The sequence below is a fragment of the Scyliorhinus canicula genome, chromosome 11, assembly GCF_902713615.1.
Source record: "Scyliorhinus canicula chromosome 11, sScyCan1.1, whole genome shotgun sequence".
Lineage (NCBI taxonomy): Eukaryota > Metazoa > Chordata > Chondrichthyes > Carcharhiniformes > Scyliorhinidae > Scyliorhinus > Scyliorhinus canicula.
Genome location: NC_052156.1, coordinates 71,413,210 through 71,438,754, shown reverse-complemented (window position 1 = coordinate 71,438,754; position 25,545 = coordinate 71,413,210). Strand labels below are relative to the sequence as shown.

General features: G+C 45.7%; 1 protein-coding gene across 7 annotated transcripts in view; it reads left to right on the top strand.

Moving 5' to 3' along the window:
* The window catches only part of LOC119973128 (dual specificity tyrosine-phosphorylation-regulated kinase 2-like), a 144,414-nt gene that overhangs the window by 105,648 nt on the left and 13,221 nt on the right, over positions 1 to 25,545 (top strand). Inside the window, exons 2-3 of one of the 7 annotated variants that reach the window (XM_038810713.1) lie at positions 6,398 to 6,536; positions 7,922 to 8,085. In XM_038810713.1, coding sequence (XP_038666641.1) covers positions 6,440 to 6,536; positions 7,922 to 8,085 — 261 coding nt within the window. In that variant the 5' untranslated portion in view covers positions 6,398 to 6,439. The other 6 variants (XM_038810716.1, XM_038810717.1, XM_038810718.1 and 3 more) reach the window with 6 other exon arrangements.

Genomic DNA, 25,545 nt, shown 5'->3' with positions numbered 1-25,545 from the left:
TGGTGAAGTGGTAGTAGGAGTAATAGAGAAACTATCTTGTCCAGGAATACAGTTTATCTTGGGTAATGATATAGCTGGATCGCAGGTGGGAGTGATGCCTACTCTGGTTGATAAACCAATGGAAAATCAGACAACTGAAGTGTTGAAGGACGAATATCCTGGGATTTTTCCGGATTGTGTAGCAATAAGTCGCAAAGTCACAGGTTAAGACAAGAGGAGAAATCAAACAGTGAAGATGAAGTGGAAGTAAAATTATCAGAAACAATTTTTAATCGATGGTTGAAAAAGAACAAGAACAAGTGGAGGATGAGGCGGATATTTTTAGTTCAGGAAAATTGGCGGAGTTGCAACAAAAAGATATAGAAATAAAATGGATGTATCAGAAAGCATACACAGAAGAGAAATCTGTGTGTATACCAGAGTGTTATTACTGTAAAAGTGATGTCTTGATGAGAAAATGGAGACCTTTGTATATGCAGGTGGATGAAAAGTGGGCAGAAAGAAGTTCATCAAGTAGTATTGCCAGTAGGGTATAGAAAGGAGATGTTGCAAGTTGCACATGAGGTACCAGTGGGAGGTCATTTCGGGATAAGGAAAACTCAAGCTAAAATCCAGAAACATTTTTATTGGCCTGGACTACATGAAGATGTAGTTAAATTTTGTCAATCATGTCACACATGTCAAGTGACAGGGAAACCTCAAACAATAATGAAACCAGCACCCTTAATACCCATTCCAGCATTTGAGGAACCTTTTACAGGGTCCTGATCGATTGCGTAGGACCGCTTCCTAAAACAAAAAGCGGGAATCAATATCTTTGGACTATAATGGATGTGTCTACTAGGTTTCCAGAGGCCATTCCAAGATGTAATATTACAGCTAAAAAGATTGTGGAGGAGTTACTTAAATTCTTTACTAGGCATGGACTACCCACAGAAATACAATCGGATCAAGGATCAAATTTTACCTCCAGGTTATTCAAAGAAATAATGGATAGCTTAGGAATAAAACTATTTCAATCAACTGCGCACCATCCAGAATCGCAGGGAGTGTTAGAAAGGTGGCATCAGACATTAAAGACAATGTTGAGGGCTTATTGTCACGATTATCCAGAGGATTGGGTTAAAGAAATTCCATTTGTACTGTTTGCAATTAGGGATGCACCTAATGAGTCAACCAAATTCAGTCCTTTTGAACTAATTTTTGGTCATGAGGTAAGAGGACCACTTAAATTGATTAAGGAAAAATTGGTGAGTGAGAAATCGGAAATTACATTATTGGATTACGTGTCAAATTTTAGGGAATGATTAAATAGAGCAGGTGAATTGGCTGGACAACATTTGAAAGTTGCACAAAATGTGATGAAACGGGTAGCGGACAAGAATTCCAAAGTTTGTAATTTTGCCATTGGAGATAAAGTTTTAGTGTTGTTACCAGTGGTAGGTGAACCTTTAAAAGCTGGGTTTTGTGGACCTTATCAGATTGAAAGGAAATTAAGTGAGGTGAATTACATGGTAAAAACACCAGATCGAAGGACGACTCACCGAGTGAGTCATGTGAAAATGCTTAAAAGGTACTTTGAAAGCGAAGGAGAAAAAAAGGAGGAGGTTTTAATGATTCTCACTCAAAGTGACAAACAAAATCCAGATGACTGTGAATTTGACATACTTCAAATTAAATTGGAAAATTAGGATGTTCTTAAAAATTGGGATAAATTGTTGAGTTATCTTCCAAAGGAAAAACAAACTGACCTGAAAGAGTTATTGATACCACATGGGCAAGTTTGTGGAGATAAATTGGGAAATACTAAAATGGCTGTACATGATGTAGATGTGGGAAATGCTGTTCCAATCAAACAACATCCATGCAGACTTAACCCTTTAAAATTGGCACAGGTAAACAAAGAGATAAAGAGTATGCTTAAAAATGGCATAATTGAAGTGGGTTGCAACCAATGGAGCTCACCCATAGTGACGGTACCAAAATCAGACGGTATCCAATGGTTGTGTGTGGACTATAGAAAGGTTAATGCAGTTACAAGAACAGACTCTTATCCTATCCCACGTTTGGAGGATTGCATTGAGAAAGTGGGACAATCAGTTTTTATTCCAAATTGGATTTACTTAAAGGTTATTGGCAGGGACCTTTATCCGAAAGGGCGAAGGAGATTCCAGTTTTTGTGACTCCAGGTGGTATATTACGAATTCAAAGTTATGCCATTTGGCATGAAAAACGCCTCAGCCACATTTCAACAGTTAACTAACAAAGTTGTTTCAGGATTACCCAATTGTGCGGTATACATCGACGAGCTGGTAATTTTCAGCCGGACATGGAAAGGCCATTTAAAACATCTGATGGAGTTATTTGATTGACTTCAGGAGGTGGGTTTGGTGATAAACCGAGCCAAAAGTGAATTTGGAAAAGCCCAAATCACTTTCCTTGAGGAGTTTCCGATACCCTCAAGACCAAATAAGGGCAGCGGAACCACACCTGGAGGCAGGCGAAGCAGGACCGCCTCAAGCTGAGATAGCCCAGACGGAAAGGATACCCACACCCCAGCCCCGAGCAATTTCTCCAGACCCCGTCATCCAGTCGTCAGAGTCAGAGATGGACACGCTCGACGAGGCCGCCGCGACACCTCTCCCCAAGGAGGAGGAAGAACAACTTCCAAGGAGGTCGTCAAGGAAAAGACGGGCACCTATAAGGTACACCCCGCCCACTCCGGAGAACGACCCAGCGGACGACACAGAGGTGACAGACCCAGACACGAGGAGCAGGAAGAAGCTCAGAGGAATGCCAGCTGGCAGGAATTCCTCGGACCTTGGGGGGAGGGGTGTAATGAACTCCAATTGGCTTTATTGGTTGGCCAATTGGAGTATGAGCTCCCTCAATGATAGCTCATTGAGGGGGCCCATATAATCACCTGTGTAGGCTTTGTGAGCCAGTCTTAAGTTGACTGCTCCTGTAATATCGTTATTGTAAATAAATATTGGTGTGGTGATGGAACTCCTGCCTCCCGTGGATTACTACAGTACAGGAATTGAACCCACGCAGCTGGCCTCACTGGAATCACAAAACCAGCTGTCTAGCCAACTGAGCTAAACTGGCCTAAAAGAGGCAGTGGAAGTACAGATACAAAGTTGACTGAATTATTGGAAACACAGACTATGGTGAAATATTGTCTTTCTGATTGGAGGAAGGTATATAAAAGTGTATCTCGGGTTGGTATTAGGGGCATTGCTATTTCTGATCTATATTGAAGATCTAGGCTGGTGTTTTCTGTGCCGAACTTGATGCAAGCAAGAATGGAGAATTTGGCACTCAGCCAAAACTCGATACGCTTCAGCGGGAATGGAGAATCCCGTTGGCGTGAACGGGCGGGAATTCTGCCTCTAGACTTGGGTATGCAGTGCACAGCTTCAATTTCTATGATTCTATAATTCTTACCATAGATTCTATTCCACTTCAGTTCTTTGGAGCACTCTCATAGGTTCTCCCAACTCTGTGTGCCTTTGTGAATGTCTTCACTCGTATGATATTTTAGAAAACTTCCGGTATCGTGACTCAGAATAATAGAGAAAGCGCTTCTGGTAATTATTTTCCAGTTACCAGAATTATGCTTTCACAGGCACTCAGTTATCTTTAATAAACAAATAGACATCACACAATCAGATGTTACTTTAAATTTAAAACTACTAAGCAATATTAGTTAATAAAAGGCAAACAAATAAATACGTAATAGATACATATATACAGTTCAGTATTTGCACTAGAAATTCTTCAACTTTCCATGTCAGAATAAACGAGTAAAGACAAAATACTTGCATTTGTACAACAATTACATTATCTCATATGATTATGTCCCAAAGAGCTTTACTATCATGAAGCACTTTTGAAATACAGTCAGTATTATAATGTGGAAAATAAGATAGCCAATTTGCACATAGAAAGGTCCCACACACAACAATGAGACCGTTGATTGTAGGTGCAACCCAAAGCCTTAAGTGAGGGTTTGTAAAACCTCCACTGATTTCAAGTATCACTTGGAATTTTCAACTAAATTTTCTCTCACAAGTTTCAAATTGAATGGTCTGTATTCAGATCTTGAAATTAATTCCGAGTTTCAAACCGTGCGGGTCCACCAAATACCTCAGAAAATGGTTACTGTGTCTTTTTGGATTTTGAATAACTAACAATTTAGAAAAAGTTAAAAAAAAGAATCAGTACTCAGTTGCAAATGAATCAATCATATTGCAGTGCTTATATTTTAATTGTTCCTCTTGTAACCCTGTTAACTGATAAAACTTGAAATTTGTATTGAGTTAAGCTTGCTACAATAGTTTAAGTTGTTTATGTAAAGTGACTTCATTTGAAGAAACAACCACTAAATTGAGTAAAAATAGTGTTTGCTACGTTATAAATTAAGGATTGATCATTATACAAAAGCAATATCTTGCATTTGTTGGAAATCTAAAATTAAAAACAGTAAATTCTGGAAATGCACAGTAGGTTAAGCCGCATCTATGGAGAAATAAACACTAACGTTTCAGGACATTCATCAGAGCAGGGATTCTGATGAAAGATCATTAAAGCCAGCTAGTCCAGTGCACAACATGGTTGTCTGAAGAAAATAAATGGCCAACCTGAGGGCCTCAACTGGCCATTGCTGGAACTGAACTAGCAATGGGAGAGGGTCACACCAAGTGTCCAGCCCATCTCGCGAGACAGGCTTGTGGCAGGTAGGAAGGCAAAGTTGCCTCCTTAATGGGCCCTGGGGCATCAGACAGCCCTGGAGAACATTTGCCGCAGTCTGCTCCCCTCCTCCCCGATTTGTCTACCCTGGCTACCCTACCCCCTTGTTCTCCCTGCCAGCCTGATCCAGGAAATACCCCAACCTTCCACCACACTTCTTCCACCACTCCTTGGTGTCTGAGTCTGTTGTAGTCCCAGCATTGGCCATGCCCCAATTGGCATTGAGGCAGGATTTCCACCAAAAATGGTAATGGAAGTTCTGCCTTAAACCAATCAACAGCCTTCCGAGCATTAAATATGTTGGGGGGAGCAGCCAAGGTGCGGCAGGGAATGCAGGGACCCTGGCACCATGTTAAACTCAACCCAATATTTCAGGTCTGTTTTCTGTTTTATGATGAAAAGTCACTTACTTGAAACAATGGGCACGATAGTGAGCATGTTTAGCCACATGTTTCCCAGCGTTTGTAGCTCCGAGAAACATAACTCTACCGAACGGCACTTGGGTTAGATAGTGGACCTCAGCAGAGAACGTGCAGCCGAAGCCTCACATAGCCCCATTTTCTGCACTTAGGATCTCCGCTCGCCGGACCTCCTCAGTGTAGCGAGAGAGATCAGAATGCCATTTTTAAATGGCGTCCCAATCTCTGGAGTCCCCGATGCGACCCCTGACCTCCCAAGCCTCAACGCACTATGAGGGCGTCCTTGGGCCCCTTCTGCACCCCCGCCCCCACACCCAGGCAGGGCACCTCTGGCTCGATTGCCACTGTGAAAAAAATGCCAGCTAAGCACCTTAGCAGTGCCAACCTGGTACCCTGGCAGTGCTCCTGCCAGCTGGCAGTATCATTTGGGCACCTTGGCAGTGCCAGGCTGGCAACCAGGTGGCACTGCCAGGGTGCCAGGCTGGCAGTGCATCGTGCCCAGGTGGCACCAGCAGTGCCAGATTGCCACCCTGCCAGAGGGTAAGCACCCGGGGACCTCCGATCCTCTGGGAGGCCTCCACAAGTGCCGTTCCATTTGATCTCGGTTTGTGGAGACCAGAACTGAAAAGCGTTCACCTGAGATGTCCAAGGCAAAGGGGATAGATCACAAAGCTTTGGGTGCCACCGGAAATTGCTAATTAGAGTGAGACTAGTTGTCTCGCTTTAGTATTCAGATGCGCCAAAAAGTGATCACAACATCTCCTAAGATTGTGTTAGATCTCGCGAGGCATTGCAAGCTGGGCAGATCCCGTGACCCGCTGCTTTTCGGACGCAGCGTGGCTGTTTGATTGTGCCCCTTTAACTCTGTTTCTTTTTCGCCATTGATGCTGTCAGAACAGGTGAGTTTCCAGTACTTTCTGCTTTTATATCCGTTGTCATTCTGCTTGAATTATATGGATCGATTTACGGTACATACAAGTCCTTGCAATCCGAACAACATTTTCAGCCAGTCACTGTGTGTTTTTTCTTGCACTTGAAATGCTTTCTTAAGCCACAGAATTATTTCATTTTCTTGACTTGGATAAAACTGAACAGCCACATTCCAGATTCCTCATTATTTAGAGGGAAAGAGCTGTGTTTTATCCTCTTTTAGAAAACTCAAGAATTTACAAGCATACAGTTCTAATTCACGTTCTACTATATTTTCTCTTTCCCCCTTTCTGTAGATTTTTGAATAACCTTGTTTAAATGGTGTGTGCCGATGAGTGATGACATCATTAGATGAGTGGCAACTGGCTCGGAGGAATTACTGCAGCCGACAATATGTTGAAACGGACATCTATAGGTGCATTCGTCAACTTGAAGGTGCTTCAGTACCTACTCACATCAGTCACATGCAAGTTAAGTCAACTCCCCGTATGCATAGCTCGGATCAGTAGGGTAAATTTTCTAAGACCCCCATGCCACCAGCAGGACTTTGTGCAAAGTGGGTAACATTTGCAAAATCATAGATGCACTGCCTAGTGAACAATATCAGTGAACCTGCGATTTTCGAATAAGCCACCTGCATCATGCCATTGTTCTCTGTCACTATGCCATTGTTAAGAATCCTCAGAAAATTTCCCTTTCCAACTGATTAGAATTTAACAAAATATACAATCAGAATTTCTTTCCGATCAATCATGGTGCACTCGTCAACAAGGATTTCTCTCAGTGATTACTTCAAAAAGAATGATAAATTTTTAAACAGATCAACTTTAAACAGAATTATAGTTGCCCTTTCTAACAATTAATCAATGTGTTTTCCTCAGTCGAATTTGTAATGCTTTCTGTCTGTGTGGCTGTTATAGCTGTACTTGCGCTAGTATAAGTCAGTGACACACGTGCTTTGGAGTTCAGTTTCCTTTTACCCTTCCCTCCATTTCGTGAATCCTGAGCAGGTGAGGAGCTAGGGATAGCAGATAATGCATATTGTCTTGTGCCCCTAGATTGGGTTAATAAGCTTTATCTTCTAACAAAAAAGCACCTTAAATTTTGGACTTTATACCTTACAAACAGTCAGAGCTATCTGGGCCTGCAGCATGTAGAGGTAGATTACCGATGAAACTGAAAGCAGGTATTAAGCTGTTGCCATAGCATTTTACAGCACAAAAAGAGGCCCTTCAGCCCATCATGTCTGCACTATCCATCGAGCAGCGCTACTCTAATCCAAATTTCCAGCGATTGGTCCGTAGTGTTGTATGCTATGATGTTTCAAGTGCTCATCTAAATGCTCCTTAAATGTTGTGAGGGTTCCCACGCTCCACCCTTTCAGGCAGCGAGTTCCAGATTGCCACCACTCTCTGGGTGAAAGGTCTTCAAAAGCAGAATGGTCTCCACATTTTCAAATGGTGGGGATGTTGAGCAGCCCCAACTTCTGAAAGACATTGTGAGCTGCTCAATAGCACCACAATTGCGGACAGCATTTGAATTTGTGTAGAGCATCAGAAATAATATCAAACTTAGCAAATATAGAATAACGAGATATGATGACGTGCATAAATCTGGTGAGCATACAGACATCGTGATTCTCCTCACAAACCCCTTGGATGTATAGACTCCAGTTTAAGTACATTTACTATAAACTATACTTAGGAATAGTACAGGATCTTTTGTTCAATCAATGCAGAAGAAATGTTGAATTATACATAACAATGGAAAAATCAATTTAGAGTGTAAAATCCCTGACTGCGCAATTTTATTTCAAATAGATTTTCAAAGTTCTGAATTCTTTCCTGCTCCCAGGAAGAACTATGCGCAGGCCTCAAGAGAAAACAGTGTTGTTGAGTGTTCATTGCATTTGGCTAAAGTTCTGCCTGGGGTTCATGTACCCCTCTTTCTACCTCCTGAGCTTATTTGCTGTAGCTACTTTTTGGTAAATATTCATGTATGTTCTTTCAGTGACAATATTCTGTGTGTGCCAGACATTTAAATAACTTTGCCAACCAGCTGTAACTCATAATAAGAGTGTTTGGAAACCTTAGATTTAGGATGCCAGGACTTCAATGGACCTCTGATATGTGAACATGTGTCTCTTTCAGGGCTCTGTCAGGCCCATACAGATTTCATCAATCACATCACTGGTTACCAGAGTGATCCCGATACCAGACAGTCCCCGCAATTGGGTACGAGAACTCTGAAGTCTGGGTTTGTATCCAGCAGAATGCTTATGTCCAATAACTAAGGATAAGCACATGGGCATCTTTAAGTCTAAGAATGAGGAGGGATCTCATAGAGACTTATAAAATTCTAGCAGGACTAGACAGGGTAGATGTAGGGAAGATGTTACCAATGATGGGTGTGTCCAGAACAGGGGTCAAAGTCTGAGGATTCAGGGTAAACTAATTCGGACGGAGATGAGGAGACATTTCTTCAGCCAAAGAGCGGTGAGCCTGTGGAATTCATTATCACAGGAAGTAAATTTATGCTAAAACATATATTCAAGAGGCAACTAGATATAGCACTTGGGGAGAATGGGATCAAAGGCTATGGGGAGAAAGCAGGATTAGGCTATTGAGTTGGATTATCAGCCATGGTCATGATAAATGGAGGAGCAGCCCAGTTCTGTAGATGAATATTAGGCCTCCTAGCCATGAGCCGTTGAACGTCTCAGACTCCCACCCAGTACCATGCCTTCTCCATACACTCCATTCCCCCTCCATACACTTTCATATCGCCCATGTCAATGCAAGAGTTGTTGAATTATACATAACAATGGAAAATCAATGTGAGTGAGAGCAGAACATCTCTATAAATTGCGAAACATGTTTTACGCTGTTGCTACAATTTTGTTGGTACAATAGAAGGTTAGATAGACAATAAGAAGTGAGGAATTAACTTGCCGCATCACAGACATACTTTGATTTCCCCAGTGGTAGGCAGTACTGAATGATATTGAAGAACATTGCATGGAACACACAGGTAACGGCCAAAAATGCCCAACCTCCCCAGAATGAAAAAACAGTTTGCACCGTATTCTATTTTCTCCATTGTAATGGTGTTCCATTTTAAGGTATACATGACCAGTTCAGACCAGTATTCTTTTTCCCTTCTGGGTCCCATCGCTACCCCCACCCCCTACCCCCGCCCCCCGCTTTCTGGGTCCCAACACCACACCACCTCCCCCCATGGGAATCAAGGTAAGTGTTAGCAGCTCTATGTAAATTAATTTCTCCCTTTTCCATGTTAACTTAATTGAAGCCTACTCGTGACAATAAAGCGATTTTCATTTTCATTTTTCATTTCATTCTATTGATCTGTTTTCTCATGCAAGATACATTTAGCATGAGATGTTTCACCTTTAGTCAGTATCAGTTACAGTGACAGGCAAGATGAAATAATTAAATGATTCAAGGGACTCACCTTGACCTTTTCTCAGCTGACAACAAGCACCACATAGATGAGCCACACAAACAGACCAAGAGAATGAATGACAGTGAGGAGAATAGGATAATTGAATCTGTAAACATGAGTGAGCGTTCTTCAGAGGAGAAGGTGGGGCAGATCATGAGGGAATTTTGCATCAAAAGAAATTTAGTGAGGAGTAAGGAGGAGACAAGAGACCACCATCTGTTTGTTGAGATCAATTAAAAGAAAAATTGGAGATGGATTTCCTCAGTGTTTCTTCTCCGCTGCCTTAACTTAGGTGGAGGTTTAGGAGTGACTTTGCTTACCTGTACAACTGGGGGTTCAATTGAAATTATGATAGTGGAGAGAGAGTTTTTGAAACAAGGAACCACCTCATAATTCTGAGAGTATAAGTTGTGATGTGGCAGTCTCTTTAATTAGCGTAAAAATATAAACAATCTTTGTGGTGCCCCACATTTAGCATTATCTTTTTACTAAAGGTTTGGTGCCCGAAAATTAATGAGATCCAAACCAGGGGATCTCTCTGGTGGCTGTAAAAATTCAAAGTGGAACAAGCTAGGGCAGTCTTAATCTAGTTTCCAATGGACACATATTCATGGCAAAAAACTGTATAATAAGCAACTTTTGATCCTTTCTCTCAAGAATGCTAAAAGCACGGCTGCTGAGTGTTATAGTGAAACTGCATGCTATATTTCGAGTCATCATCTCTGGTTTTGAAATGATGGAAATGTTGTGTGAAGTATAGAGGAAGTTCCGAGCCAATGCATTATCAGACTTGACAGAAAGCTAAACTGTACTCTTACTCAGCAACATGTGTTTGCTACTTTGAATAATACAAAAGTAAACAGATTTATAAAATATATTAAAACATGGTTACAGACAGTTTAACAGATTATGAAACCCAAAGCTCAATGGAGTTAGATGACTAAATTACTTGGAAAGGTGAAAGAACAATCGTATATTAATAATCAGGAGAGAGATTAGAAGTTAAGTTGCATGGCATGGATCTATCAGGTACAACTCGAAGACCCACCATGACATCTACCAACAGGTTAAACATTAGTCAGATCAAGCACAATGTCATCATGCATTCGAGGATGATATCCAGTCAGAGTTCCAAGTTTCTGCCATTGGATTTCTGTGTCTGAACGTAGAAATATAGAAACTAGGACCAGGAGTAGTCCATTTGTGCCTTGGAGCCAGCTCTACCATTCAATATAGTCATGGCTGATCCTCTATCTCAATTCCATATTCCCACTTTCTCCTCATACCCTTTGATGCCATTAAAATCTATTAAAAACTTTCTGTTACTGAATATATTCAGTGGCATGGCTTCCACAGCGTTCTGTGGTAGAGAATTCCACAGGTTCACTACCTTTTGAGTGGAGAAATATCTCCTCATCTCAGTCCTAAATGGTCTAACCCATATCCTAGGCTCCCCAACCAGGAGAAAACATCCTCCCTGCATTAAGTCTGTTAGAATGTTATAAGTTTCAATCATATCTCTTCTCATCCTTCTAAACTCTAGTGAATACAGACCCAACCAAACCAATCTCTTCTGGTAAGGCACTCTTGCCAATCCCAGTATCAGCCTAGCAAACGTCTGCTGCACTCCCTGTCAGGCATGACTATTCTTTATGCACATAATACTCCAGGTGTGGTCTCACCAAGGCCCTGCATAACTGCAGTAAGACACCCTTACTTCTGAAATCAAATTCTCTTGCAATGAAGACGTTCCTGATTGTTTGTTCACCTGCCTCTCCATTTTCATTGACTGGTGTGCAAGGACAATCCGAGCCCTTTGTACATCCACTTCCAAATATATCACAATTTAAATAATACTCTTCCTTTCTGTTTTTCACACCGATGAAGTTTATACGTTCATATTTAGTCACATGTGTTTTCCCCTCATTAAACTTATCTAAATCACTTTGAAGCCTCCTTGCAACCTCCGCTCAGAAAAAGACCCAATTATTCCCACTCTCTGTTTTCTGCCTGTCAACCAATTCTCGATCCATGCCAGCGACAGATTTACAATTAGTGGAGCCCCATGCTCTCCTTCATTTTTGGCCATTGGCCACCTCCCCCACCCCCCTCACCCCCGCCAACCTCACACTCCTCCCCACCCACCCTTACCCCACAGAAAGCAAAGGCGGAAGCCATAAAAAGACACAAATTGATCACTGATTTTTCACTTGTAAAAACACGCCTATATGATTAATTGCTGAAATCCAAGCTTACCTCTTGTCAAGACGACACTAAAGATGGTCAGTATTGCGATGTGAGTTTTGAGGCGAGCAAACATGGAACTTGCTGATGAGCATCGAGATGGAAACATCAGCTGATGACATCACTGCAGCACAGGTCAGTGCAGGACAGAATGAGCCAGTCCGGCGCAGGAGCATGTACTCCAGTAAACAAAATGCAGATGCTGCTATTCAGGAGATTTCACGGAGTCTCATTCAGTTTAAAAAATAAAAGTTAACTTCCTTACTTCCACTCACAAAATCAAAGAAGTTATTGCTGCAAATTCGTGTGAGTGGAATGTCCAGTGAGTCCAAATCCAATATCAGGTGGCTCTGTCTGCTAGGATTCTGGTCTTTGTCCCAGAAACATTCGGAAGGTCTGTCTTGAGATCGATGGTGGTTAGAACTACCAGCATGCGACCAGCTGCTGCCATTATATCAGACCAGCAATGGATCGTTTTGAAAAACAGAACTTAAACAAAAGAATATGGAAGAGGGACAGATTTTTAAGGTATTCTTGCTTCATCCCTTGTTGGCATGGCAATTTGGATGGATTTTTCCCCACATTTTTACTTTACAAAATTATCAATTACATCATTGTAAGTCAAATCTTGTAAAGGCGCACTTTCATTGGCAGTATTATTGAACTTGTCAAATGTTCCGGGCCGGAAAGTGGAGCTGAGTCCACAAAAGATCAGCCATGATCTAATTGAATGGCGGAGCAGGCTCGAGGGGCCAGATGGCCTACTCCTGCTCCTAGTTCTTATGTTCTTATGTTCCTGAGTCATCTTACTTCGCAAATAATTCTTAACTCTTTTCAATACATAAGAGTAAGCATTTGTGACAGGTATTGTTAAAATTATTTTCAGAATGATTTCCACATTTGGAAAGGTTGCCTGCAAACCATCACGTACAAGTCTGTTACAAATAAGCTGGTAATCATGGAGCACAGAGCTCACCATTATCGATGAAATGAATGAATTGTTTCAGTTAATCTTCAAAAAGATTTGTGTCTAGGTCCTCCCAGTAGGATTGACTTAATTTCTTACGGCAGTGGATTTTAGCATTTTCATCCAAATCTCTGTTAAAAAACACACAAAATAAATCAACAGTTTTCTTCAGAGATTCACTTATTTTTTAAAACAATGTGTTTTATTACAAACATGTATTAAAACAGGTTACAACAAATAAACACCCTGGGAAATATACTTCCCAGCAATCAACTATACAGTCAGTACATATTCCCCCCCCCCCTCCCCCCCCCCCCACCGTGACAAACATCTCCTCAAACACGGTCTCAAACATCCTCCACCTTTTCACTAATCCCTCTGCAAAGCCCCTTAACTCATACTTTATAGGCAGCACAGTGGCATAGTGGTTATCACTGCTGCCTATGGCGGAGGACCCGGGTTCGATCTCGGCCCTGGGTCACTGTCTGGGTGGAGTTTGCACATTCTCCCCATGTCTACGTGGATCTCACCCCCACAAACCAAAGATGTGCAGGTTAGGCATTTGGACACACTAAATTGCCCCTTATTTGGAAAAAAAATAATTGGGTTCTCCAGATTTATTTTGAAAAAAATCATACTTTATCTTCTCCAACCACAGGAAGTCATACAGATCACCCAACCAAGCCGCTACCCACGGTGGCGATGTCGACTGCCTCTCCAGCAAAATTTGCCACCCTGCAATCAGAGAGGTGAAGGCCACGACATCGGCCTTCCTCCTCTCCATGAGCTCTGGCTTCTCTGAAACCCCAAATGTCGCCACCAAAGGTTCCGGGTCCACCTCCTCCTCTACTATCCTGGTTATGACCGCAAACACTCCTGCCCAGGATCTTCCCAGTTTTTCACAACCCCAAAACCTGAGCATGTGATTCTCTGAGCCCCGCCCACACCTCTCACACTTACCTACTGCACCTTGGAAGAACCCACTCATTCCTGGCCAAGTCATATGCACCCTATGCACCACCTTAAACTGTATCAAACTCATTCTTCCCTCCCCTTCCACATCCGGAAACCGCAATGACTCCAGCAGGGTGTATCCCGGCAAACTAGGGAGCCCCCTCTAGACCTTTCACGCAAAGTCCCTAACCTGCAGATATCGGAACTCACTTCCCCTTGGCAGCTTTACCCTCTCCCTGCGTTCCTCCAGACTGGCGAACCCTTCCTCCAAATACAGATCCCTTACCTAGACCAGCCGCACCTCCTGTATACACTATCCATTCTCTCGCTACCTGCATCCCCCTATACCTCAACTTATCCCTCGCTACTGTAAATGGCATCCCCCCTAAATTAGCCTGCTGTCCCAGCTCATTCACTGGGAAAACCTCACTTTTCCCTTCATTTAGCTTGTACCCCGAAAACCTTTCAAACCTCCCCAGCAGGTTCATAATCCTTCCCATACTCTTCAGCGAATCCAAAACATACAGCAACAGGTCATAGAATCACCGTCAGCATAGAATGATACCCAGCACTCCCTCTGTCTCCTCATAATCCCGTGCCACTCTGCCGACCCCCTAAGAGCCATCACTAATGGTTCTATGGCCACGCAAACAGCAACGACGACAGTGGGCACCCCTGCCTCATACCGCTGTGTAAGTCAAAGCTTTGCAAACTCATATTATTCGTCCTCACGCTCGCCCTTGGTGCCACGTACAGCAACCGCACCCATGCCACAAATCTCGGTCCAAACCCAAACCTTCCCAAAACCTCGAACAAATACCGCCACTCCACCCGATCAAATGCCTTCTCCACTTCCATGGACACTACCACCTCCGGTACCAGAGCCCCTGACAGATTCATCACTACATTCAACAGTCTTCTTGTATTATTCGCCTGCCCTTCATGAAGCCTGTTTGATCTTCTGCAACCACCCCAGGGACACAATCCTCCTCCCATCTGCCAACAACTTAGCCAATAGTTTCACATCCGTGTTCAATAGTGATTTGGGCCGATACGACCCACATTCCACCGGGTCCTTCCGCTTTTTCGGGATTTGCGTGATTATTGCCTGCATCATTGTCTCAGACAACTCCCCCTCCAGTACATCATTAAACACCCCCAACAGGTGTTGTGCCAGGTCCGTTGCAAATTCCTTATAAAATTTTGACGGGTACTCATCGGCCCCAGGGCCTTCCCTGACTTAATACAGAGATACACTTATACTCTGCCACTCCGCCGTATTGTACCTACATTGGGCGCGATCCTCCGACATTGTTGCGCTCATGCTCGAGCGAAATGAGGCTGGTGAATAGCCCGGGAGGCCAAAAATGAGAATCGCGCCAGGCGCCAAACAGTTTGCGCTCCCGTAGGCAAAATCGGGATCTCGCTAAAGTGTGGCGAGAAACCAATTATCACCACTTAAGCCTTATTTGCATATAATTTTAAAAAAAAAATTTAGATTAGCCAATTATTTTTTCCAATTAAGGGGCAATTTAGCGTGGCCAATCCACCTACTCTGCACATTTTTGGGTTGTGGGGGCGAAACCCACGCAGACACGGGGAGAACGTGCAAACTCCACACGGACAGTGACCCAGAGCCGGGATCGAACCTGGGACCTCAGCGCCGTGAGGCTTATTTGCATATAATTAACGAGAACCACCCCATATCCAACAGCCTCCCGTCATTCATAGGCCTCCCCAGCAAGTGGGCATGCTGACGCGATTCGTACTCCTTTTTTAAAAATGTGAACCGAGTGGAAGGGCTTCTGCGGGGAGCCGAGGAGGTGAGTAGCCATCTTTGCTCACAAGCAAATAGCCTGGGGGTGCCGCGCTTGCCACCCCAGTGCTCGGCGGAAGGTGGGGTATTGTTGGCTAGCGATGGGGGACACTCTGGAGAAATGGGCCACCAGGGGAGGGTTGGGGGGAGGCGCTGGGGGGTGCAACTGGGGAACAACCGAGGCATCACCATGCCAACCCTGGATCATGTGCATCCATTTTGGGGGCGACCCCTGTCCCTGTCCATCTGCCCCACTGACCACCCGTAACCCCCAATGACTGCCGAGACCTCTGGCTGCTAATAGGGAATTAGCAATCATGGTTGACTGAGCACTTCACACAACCCAAGTGGATTCCTGTGGATGGGTGGGCCATGTAGCATGTCGGAGATGTGGGAGTCATTGCCTAGCATCGCAATCAGACCTTGATGCCTGGACACTGTGCTTAAACACCACACATGCAGCAGCCACATCCGGACACCCAGGAGATGGGACACAGCTTCGGGGACATGACCCCGGCCAGAGGGTGGGTGAGTGTCACAGGGACGGGAGCGGTGTCTGGTCAAGGTGATGATGTTATGAGCACTTCTCCGGGGTACAGGGTCTGGGCTACAGTGAGGGGAGCCCACTGCGGCAGGGAGTGCATGGGCAGAGCATTCCAGGTTGGGGTGGGGGGGTGAAATCAATGGGGGAATGGAGGGAGCCAGGGTGAGAGCCACCACTGCCTGTCAGTCTAACACTCTCTCCCATTGCCTTACAGATACTGGATGCTATGGCAGGATTTTGGATCCAGCAGAACATCCCTCGTGGTGCTGCTGCTAGGGCGGGTGGCCAGACGCTGGAGATGGCGGCAGCAGCAGTGTCTGCAAATGTTCAACGCGGTGGCCCATGTGCCGGACACCGCCCCTCACCCTGAGGACTCAGCACCCACGAAGCCAGGGACTCAGCGGGGGAGGCCCGCGATGACCCAGAGTGTACAGGCGTTCCTGATTGTTTGAACAAATGGCGGACAGCGGATGTTGTAGGAGGTTCCTCCTCAACAAGGAGAAGGTACAGTACCTGTGCCATGTCCTCGTGGACTTGGCATCATGTGGAGGAGGATGACACCAGCTCCCGGTGGCCGTTAAGGTCACTGCAACCCTGAACGTTTACGCCTCAGGATCATTCCAGGGCTCAAGCGGGGACTTGTGTGGAATCTTGCAGGCCACAGGCCATAGGTGCATGCATCCGGCAGGACACAGATGCCCTGTTTTCCCAAGCGGAAAACGATATCAACTTTGACATGGACCAAACCCAGCAAGATGCCCGGGCAGCAGGTGTCTCTGCCATCGCTGGTCGCCCCAGGTCCAGGGGATAATAGATGGCATGCATGTTGACCTGCGCTCACCAGGCCACCTGGGAGTGCCCTATGTTAACAGAAAGGGTTTCCACTCCCTCAACATACAGCTCATGTGCGACCACCACATGAAGATCATGCATGTGTGTGCACGCTTCCTGGGAGTATCCCCGACAGCTACATCCTGGGGCAGTGGGTCATCCCTGTACTCTTCGAAGACCACCCCAGGATGGGCGGCTGGCTCTTGGGGGAATAAAGGGTACCCGCTGAGGACCTGGCTAATGACGCTGGTAGGGAGGCCGGATACTGAAGCGGAGGCACGGTACAATGATGCCCATGTGGCCACTAAGGTTGTGATCGAGCGGTGCATCGGACTCCTCAAGATGCAGCTCTGATGCCTCGACCGCTCCAGTGGTCAACAGCGGAGCGGCGATGGGGGTTGGTGATGAGGAACATGTGACCACCTCCAAGGAGGAGGAGGATAATGATGATGAGGAGGCCCTGGACCAGCAGAGGCTGGAGGATGAGCCAGGGAGGAACCGGAGGACCAGTTGGAGCCTGCAGGACAGGTGGCAGCGGCGAGGGTCCGGCAAGCCCGGAGGACTAGGGAGGCCCTCATACGCGGCCGATTCACTTAGGACGTGGCCAGGTCCATCATCGCTACCTTACTCATTCCCAACCCCACATACCCCCCCTCCCAGGTTATGTGTTACATCACTCCAGGGTGCTGGGACTGTGCCGGCACCATCAGCGGATCACTGTCGAATGCAGGGTTGATGATAATCCGCAGAAAGCTGTGCACCAGTGCTCCTCAATCTATACCATTGTCTGACCCCTGCCTGGCTGCTGAGTGCTCACTCACACCCATCACCTGCACAAGGTGTGCCCAGGAAGGGGGGGATGCCTGGAGAGATGGGCCAAGGGTTCGGAGGTTGCCCGCATTGCGGAAGAAAGTGACAGAGGCATCATATTGGTTGTGCACAAGGTGTTTATTCCACTTTACAATTCCCCACTCTCCCGATGGTGCTGCGCCCCTCACCCCCACTCCCTACCTAACCTCCCCCTCCCCTCACCACCCTCTCCCCCTCCCCCGGTGCCCTCAGTGATCCTCGATGTTCTTGGCCCGCCTAGCTCTACCACTTTGTCTAGGTGCGCGGAGGGAAAGAGTGCCCCTACGGCACAGGCCCGCCCGCAGATCGGTGGGCCCTGACCGCGGGCTAGGCCACCGTGGCCCCCCCCCCCCCCCCCCCCCCCCCCACGAAGACTCTGCAGGCCGCCCTCAGGTCCCGTCAGTATGGACCTGGTCTAATGCACGCCGGCGGGACTGGCCGAAAGCGGGTGGCCACTTGGCCCATTGGGGAATCGCCAACGGCCCCCGACAGGCGCGACGCGATCCCCGCACCCGCCAAAAAAATGGCGCCGGAGAATTCGGCAGCTGCCGTCAGAGCGGCGGGGCAGGATTCACGACGCCCCCCTGGCGATTCTCTGACCTGGCCGTGGGGGGGGGGGGGGGGGGGGGGGGGGGAAGAGGAGAATCCCGCCCCTTATTTTTCCCTTTTAAATTTATTTCATTGTCTCTAGTTTCAGTGAAAAATTTGACTTGTACACTTTTCACCAAATATATCAGAGGAATCTATATTTTATGTTAATCTTAGTGCCTTTGCTTCAACCAAGCAACCTGGTGGCACAGTGGTTAGCACTGCTACCTCACAGCTCCAGGAACCCGGGTTCAATTCCCGCCTCGGGTGATTGTCTGTTTGGAGTCTGCATTTTCTCCCTGTGTCTGCGTGGGTTTCCTCTGGGTCTTCTGATTTCCTCCCACAGTCCAAAAGTGTGCAGGTTAGGTTCATTGGCCATGATTAATTGCTCCTTAGTGTCCAAAAGGTTAGGTCATTGTTATGGGTTTAAATAGGGTGCTCTTTCCAAGGGCTGGTGCAGAATCATGGACCGAATGGCCTCCTTCTGCACTGTAAATTCTATGATTCTATAGTCATTTCGAACTTACATGAAAATTTTTTTTTAACTGAGACTAAAAATTGTGCAGCATTCAATAAATTTATCAATATTTTGCAGCAATTTGTTGACGGCATTAACTCTTTGAACTAAACAGTTTCACCAAAACGTAGAAAAATTAAGGGGCAATTTTGCATGGCCAATCCACCTACCCTGCACATCTTTTTGGGTTGTGCGGGCGAAACCCACGCATACACGGGGAGAACGTGCAAACTCCACACGGACAGTGACCCAGGGTCGGGATTCGAACCTGGGTTCTCGGCGCCGTGAAACAGCTGTGCTAACCACTGCCCCACCGTGCTGCCTATATCAGCAAATTTTATTTTCAAAGCCATAACAGCATCTGTACTAGCAGACCACCTGATGCCACAAATTCTTTTGACTGTCAAATGTCTTTCATTTTCCTGCTCAAAGCTTGATTGCAGCATGTTCCATCGATGCGTGGATACCAAAATTAAAAAGGCATAATGCTTTGAACAAAGTAAAAAAAAATTCAGCTCCCTCACAGGATTCAGCTGCGGCATTGCAGATTAAATTTAAGGAGCGACTGGAAGATTGGATGAATAATGCACAGAGGCTTGCATTGTTCAATCTTGCTTGTAGACCTGAATATTTTTCTGCCATAATTGCAGCATTATCAAAGTTCTGCCTGCGGCAATTTCTGATGTCCAAACCTAAATTTGCAATGATTTCATAAACAGTTGACAGTTGTTTCCAGACACTCAAGTGTAGGATTGTAGCTGGACAAAACAAAGAAAATCCTTCTACAACTTCACCATCGCTGGTCACATATATTACGATCCTAGACCAGACCCCAACAGTGGCTAGGGTACTGGAGAGAAACCAAAATATATTATTGTGATGTTCTTAGACTGTGAGGAAAGGATACCATACTCCATGAGTGATTTCACGAAAAAATAGGGACATGGTATATTAAAACAAACTTTATTACTAATATAGTATTAAAATATATTTAACATTACACAATAAAATAGCATACAATTACCCTTAAACAATGCTAATCAATACAGTGGCATAATAACCCTTAAATGCTATCTGTATTCCCACTCAAACAACAGAAAAACCAATTCAGCTCTCAATCTACTTTCAAATGCAGTTCGCACTCAGGAATATTTGCGATAAAGAGATGACTTGAATACTCCATGTTGAGAAAGAGAGATCTTTTGAGACTGCTTGTAAGAAAGAGACCTGACACCCCGTCAGAATAATGCAGAATATATGGTTGTAATTCTTCAGAAAGCTTCTCAGTTCACCTTCCAGTCAGAAACTAACTCTGAAAACCTCCACCTGACTGCTTCAACGCCCGGCTCTTCGCATTAATTACATTGTCTCACTAAACTGAACACAATAGGCTGGATTATCCGCAGCCCTGTGCCGAAATCACGTTCGGCGCGGTGGCAGAGAATCCAATTTGGCGCCGAAATCGGGCCTGGCACTGGTCTGGCGATTCTCTGGGACCCGAGAATTGCCGCGATCACAGAGTACGCCACGCGGCTGGGGGCCCATTGACAGAGGTCAGCCCAGCGATCCTCCGCTCCCAACTGGCCGAGTTCCCGACGGCAAGGAACTAACTTGGCTTGCCGGTCGGGATGCTGGCGTGGCGACTGCGGACTCAGTCCACGGCCGCCCTGGTGGGGGACGGGGGATCGGACACTAGGGGGAGACCTTGTAGGCGGCCGGGGGTTAGATCTGTGCGGTCAGATCAGGGGTGGGCAAACTTTTCCGTGCAAGGGCCACATTCAGAAATTCACAATTCACAAAGGGCCGCATAGTATATTAAGTAAAATAATTACTTCACCCGGTTATGATTCTGGGCGCCTCATATAGAACATAGAACAGTACAGCACAGAACAGGCCCTTCGGCCCTCGACGTTGTGCCGAGCAATGATCACCCTACTCAAGTCAACGTATCCACCCTATACCAGTAAGTAACCCAACAGCCCCCCCCCCCATTAACCTTAAAAAAAAATTTAAAAAAAAAAAAAATTTTTTTTTTTTTAATGACTTGGTGGGCCGCAGAAATACCTTTGGCGGGCCGCATGCGGCCCGCGGGCCGTAGTTTGCCCACCCCTGGGTCAGATGCTCGTGTGCGCGGCCGATCAGGGGGAACTAATTTTTATTAATACGGGCTCCCTGACATGGAGCTTGGCGCGGCTGCTGGAGGCCGCCGCTGTGCGCATGAGCAGACTCAAAACCAGAAGTGCGGGGGCCCGTATCCTCAGCTAAAGCTGTGAGAATTACTCCGGTTTCCTGCTAGCTTCCTGCAGGGCATTGAATTAGGAGTACTTTATTACAGGAATCTCCAGAGTAAAACTCCAATGTTTTTACGCCGGCGTGGGGACACATAGTCCCATTTTGTGAGAGTCTAGCCCAATGTCTCGAATTAACTACTCCACAGGGAATCCTTATAATATAAATAAAAGTCCTTTCACCGAAAATTTTACAATGTTTTAATTGTATCTCTGGCTCCAAGAAGCCGGGCTGTCTTGCAAACCAGGATTTTTACAGAGAAACTGCTAATCTGGCGACAGATATACCTTTAACTGTACTGTAGTGAGGGAAAATGCTCGACTTCTGATCACATCTTAATTTAAAACTCAACTATAACTACTTTTCTGCAAAATGCCTCATACCTTAGCTCTTCCCATTAGTTACATCATCATACCAAGCTGAAACCTAATTTACTCCACAGGGAATGTCCTTAATCCAAACAAAACGTCATTATCCCAAGCTTTCTACCATGTCTGCAAGGTGCCTCTGTCTCTCCGGATGGTGTTTTCTTCGCTGTCCCTGGTGTTGTTTCTCCAGCCCGTTCTTCAGGATAAATTTGTTCGCATCCACAGGGGCCGTGAAGAAGTGCTCCCTGCCCTGGAATGTTACCTAGAGTTTGGCCGGGTACAGCATCCCAAATGTTACGCCGCTCTGTACAGGGCTGCTTGTGCCCTGTTGAACTCTGCCTGGCACTTGGCCAGGTCAGCGCCAATGTCCTGGTAGATCCTGATCTGGTGAGCTTCCCAGTTACAGTTCTTCATTTGCCTCGCCCAGCATAGGATTCTTTCCCGGTCTAGGTACCAGTGCATTTTAGCAATTATGGACCTTGGTTGTTCTCCAGCTTTGGGTTTTGGATGAAGCGACCGGTGGGGTCTGTCTATTTCTGGTAGGTTGGGGGAGCGATCCCTTCCCACTGGATTGCCCAACATTTGGGCGACATAGTCTGTGGGATTCCTGCCTTCTTTTCCCTCCGGCAGGCCCACAATCCGTAGATTTTGCTACCTTGATTGCTCTGTAAAAATGGGATTCATGGCTTAACTCTGACCCTGTGATTCTGATCATGGATTTCAAACAGCATTCACTCTACTCTCATCCTGCCCATTCTCCCATCACAAACTCTCCCTTTCCGTGCACTCCTCAATCCCATCACAAGCTTTCCCTCCATGCAATCTGATCCTCACACACTCTCTATAAGTGTGCAACCCAACCTGCTCAAACACTCTCCCTTCCCCCACACGCTCATACTCTCCCACAACCTCCCCCCCATTCCCTCACAGTCTCCCCCCCAAACCTCACACTCTCCCATTCTTACCTCAGTCACTTGGGGTCTTCAAGACAGTCTACCTCACCCACGCTGTGTCTTTGTCATGGCCGGCATGCCTCAAACTCCTCTCAGGGCATCGTCGCACGCCTTTGCTGGCCTGGGAGGGTCCACTCTGCTGCTGGCACAAGCTCAGTTCCTCGTGGCTTGTTCTTGGGGCATCATCGCGCAACTATTTCTGGCCTGGGGGGTCTGCTCTGCTGCTGGCACAAACCTGCTCAGCTCCTTGTGGCTTCTTTTTGGTGAGGCGTTGCATGCCTGTTGGTGGCTTGGGTGAGTGGGGGGGGGGGGGGGGAGGTCCTCTTCTCTGTGTTGCTGGTGCAAACTTTCCCTGCTCGGCCTTTCCCCTCGTGGGCTTGCCCACCTGTCGCTGGAATTGAGGGCAGGGGGGTTGCTCTACTGGCCCAAACCTCAGAAACCTCCCTCAACGTCACCGCCTGCAGCGCCTCTTCCTCACCTCGTAGTCGCACACCCGTGCACCCGCTGCCAACAACCATTACTTTTCCGGCACCACATCCACCACTTCTCCCTAATCATTTCTACTGGTTACATCCTCAAAAAACTTCAGTAGATTGGTGAAGTATGATTTGCCTTTCATAATCCCATGCTGCTTTTGCCCAGTCCCGTTAATGTTCTGTTATTACTTATTTTATAATAGACTCTAGCATCTTCCCCATGACTGATATCAGGCGACCTGGTCTGTAATACTCCCTTTTTTCTCTCCCTCCCTTTTTAAATAGTGGGGTTACATTTGCCACTCTGCAATCTGTAGGAACTACGCCTGAATCTTTAGAATTTTGGAAGATGACCACCAATGCAGCCAATATTTCCAGGGCCATTTCCTTTAATCCTCTGGGATGTGGATTATCTGGCCCTGGTGATTTGTCAGCCTTTAACTCCATTCATTTCTCCCACACCATTTACTTAAAAATACTGACTTCCTTCATTTACACCCTCTCACTGCACCCTTGGTTCCCTAACATTTCGAGGAGGTTATTTATGCCCTCTTTTGCGAAGAACGAACCTAATTCTCCTGCCATTTCTTTTCTCCCCATTACAATTTCCCCTGCTTCTGACAAAGGGACTCTCGACTCACAGATCTTTGGGTGCATGGGACTATGACCCAGAATGCAGGATTTGCTTCTTTTCTTTCCGCCTCCCCACGACATTGCCTTATCATTAAGACACTGTGACTCAAAGCGCAATGCAGCTTGCTAGTCAAGTTCTCAGTAGTGCGACATTGTAATTTTCGACATGCTAATTCATCCAAAGTATAATGCGAAGTGCATACAACCATAGGACAGGAGAAGGCAGCAGAGAGTATCCTAATTTAATTTGTTGAAGGGCTTACTGACCCTGCACAATAAAAGTCGAGAGATATCTACATTAGATAACTTGTTCAGGACATTTCACACAAATGTCTATGGTTCGCAGGACGATAATACACATTAGCAGATCAATTGTGTCTTATGTTTACATGAATTCATGATTTGGGGAAGAATTTATATGAGTTTCCTGGATCATAACATTTGCTTATCTATTGGAGTAGCGCATGGTGTGAAAAATGGATGCCATATTTCAGGAACCATGGGAATTAGAGTGTAAACTTTCATAAACCAGCTATGGCTACAGCTTGCAGCAATAGCATGGCTAAACAGTAGCCGAGAAAGAGACAGTCAGATGCCTCATTAATGATTTGCCACAGCTTGTAAGAACCTGCCCCACAAGAGCAGCTGGCATTTGCAACCAACAAAGCAACTGGCACAGAAAATGACACCATTTCGGAGTATGACCTACAACCTTAATTAACTTGAGATCAGGACGTTTCATCTGTGCGTGTCTGTGGCAGGAAATCTAGCAGAAAGATCACTCGCACTATGTGGAAGGAGATGGCAATAAAACGAGTGCCACAAAACTGTAGACCAGTCAATGATTTGACCAGAGATGATAAGGATGCATAGTAACAACACTCCTTACCTTCGAAAAATGACAGCTAACTCCCTTAATATACTCTGGCTGGGGGCAGTGGAGGGAGGCTGGGTTAACTAACTCAGGATCTCAGATCATGATTCCCCTTCTCTCCTAACAACAATTATTTTCATGAACATTAGCATCCTGTTCTCCACCTTAACAGGCTGATACCTCCATATCTCTCACTCTAGCTCTCATATCGCTGGGTGTGTGCTCCTTAACTGTCAGCCAACTCCTAATTGATTCAGGAGGAGAAAATGTTGCACAATGCCAACAGGGGGGCGGACTATCAGACTGGGTATTCCCAAAGAGGAGTGCCTCATGCTGAATGAGGGAACGGCCACAGAACTCATGTTATGAGAGGTGAAAAGATCAAGACGTACAGACTATCAGCCTGATAGTACTGCCTCTCAGGACAACATACCTCTTCATTCACCTGAGGAAGGAGCAGTGCTCCGAAAGCTAGTGTTTGAAACAAACATGTTAGACTTTAACCTGTTGTTGTAAGACTTCTCAGGACAGTAACATATGCAAAGACACTGGCCGTCTCCATCAGAACACCACCCCGTGGGACATTGCAGGAAACATCAGCCTGCCTAGAAACAGGTTCCAGAAATCAACCGGCAACAACTTCCTGCTAGGGACAAGATGCTATGAGAGTGCTTTCAGTCCTGGGAGCATTTTGTAGAGCATGAATAGCCAATCACCTCTCACAATTCTCATCCTCAGGTTGCACCTTGAAGAAGCACTAGAGTAATTGAATGAAATGCACATGCAGCCACCAAGGAGAAGCACAGTGTTAGTAGGTTAGCATGCTTTCACTTTGGCAATAATTATATTAAAACTGAAAGCAGCCCGTTACTCATTGCATTTACTCATACAGGGTAGGTTACACTTATTTAGTGTTGATATATTCAGTCAGATCATGATTATTGGCATGGTCTAATGGGAACAAAGGGGACTGGTATGTTCTCAGATACCTTCCTTCTGAATATTTTTCAATTTTACAATTTAAAAATCTGCATTCTCATTCAATAAGTATTATCATACATCATAATTAAGAGATTTTC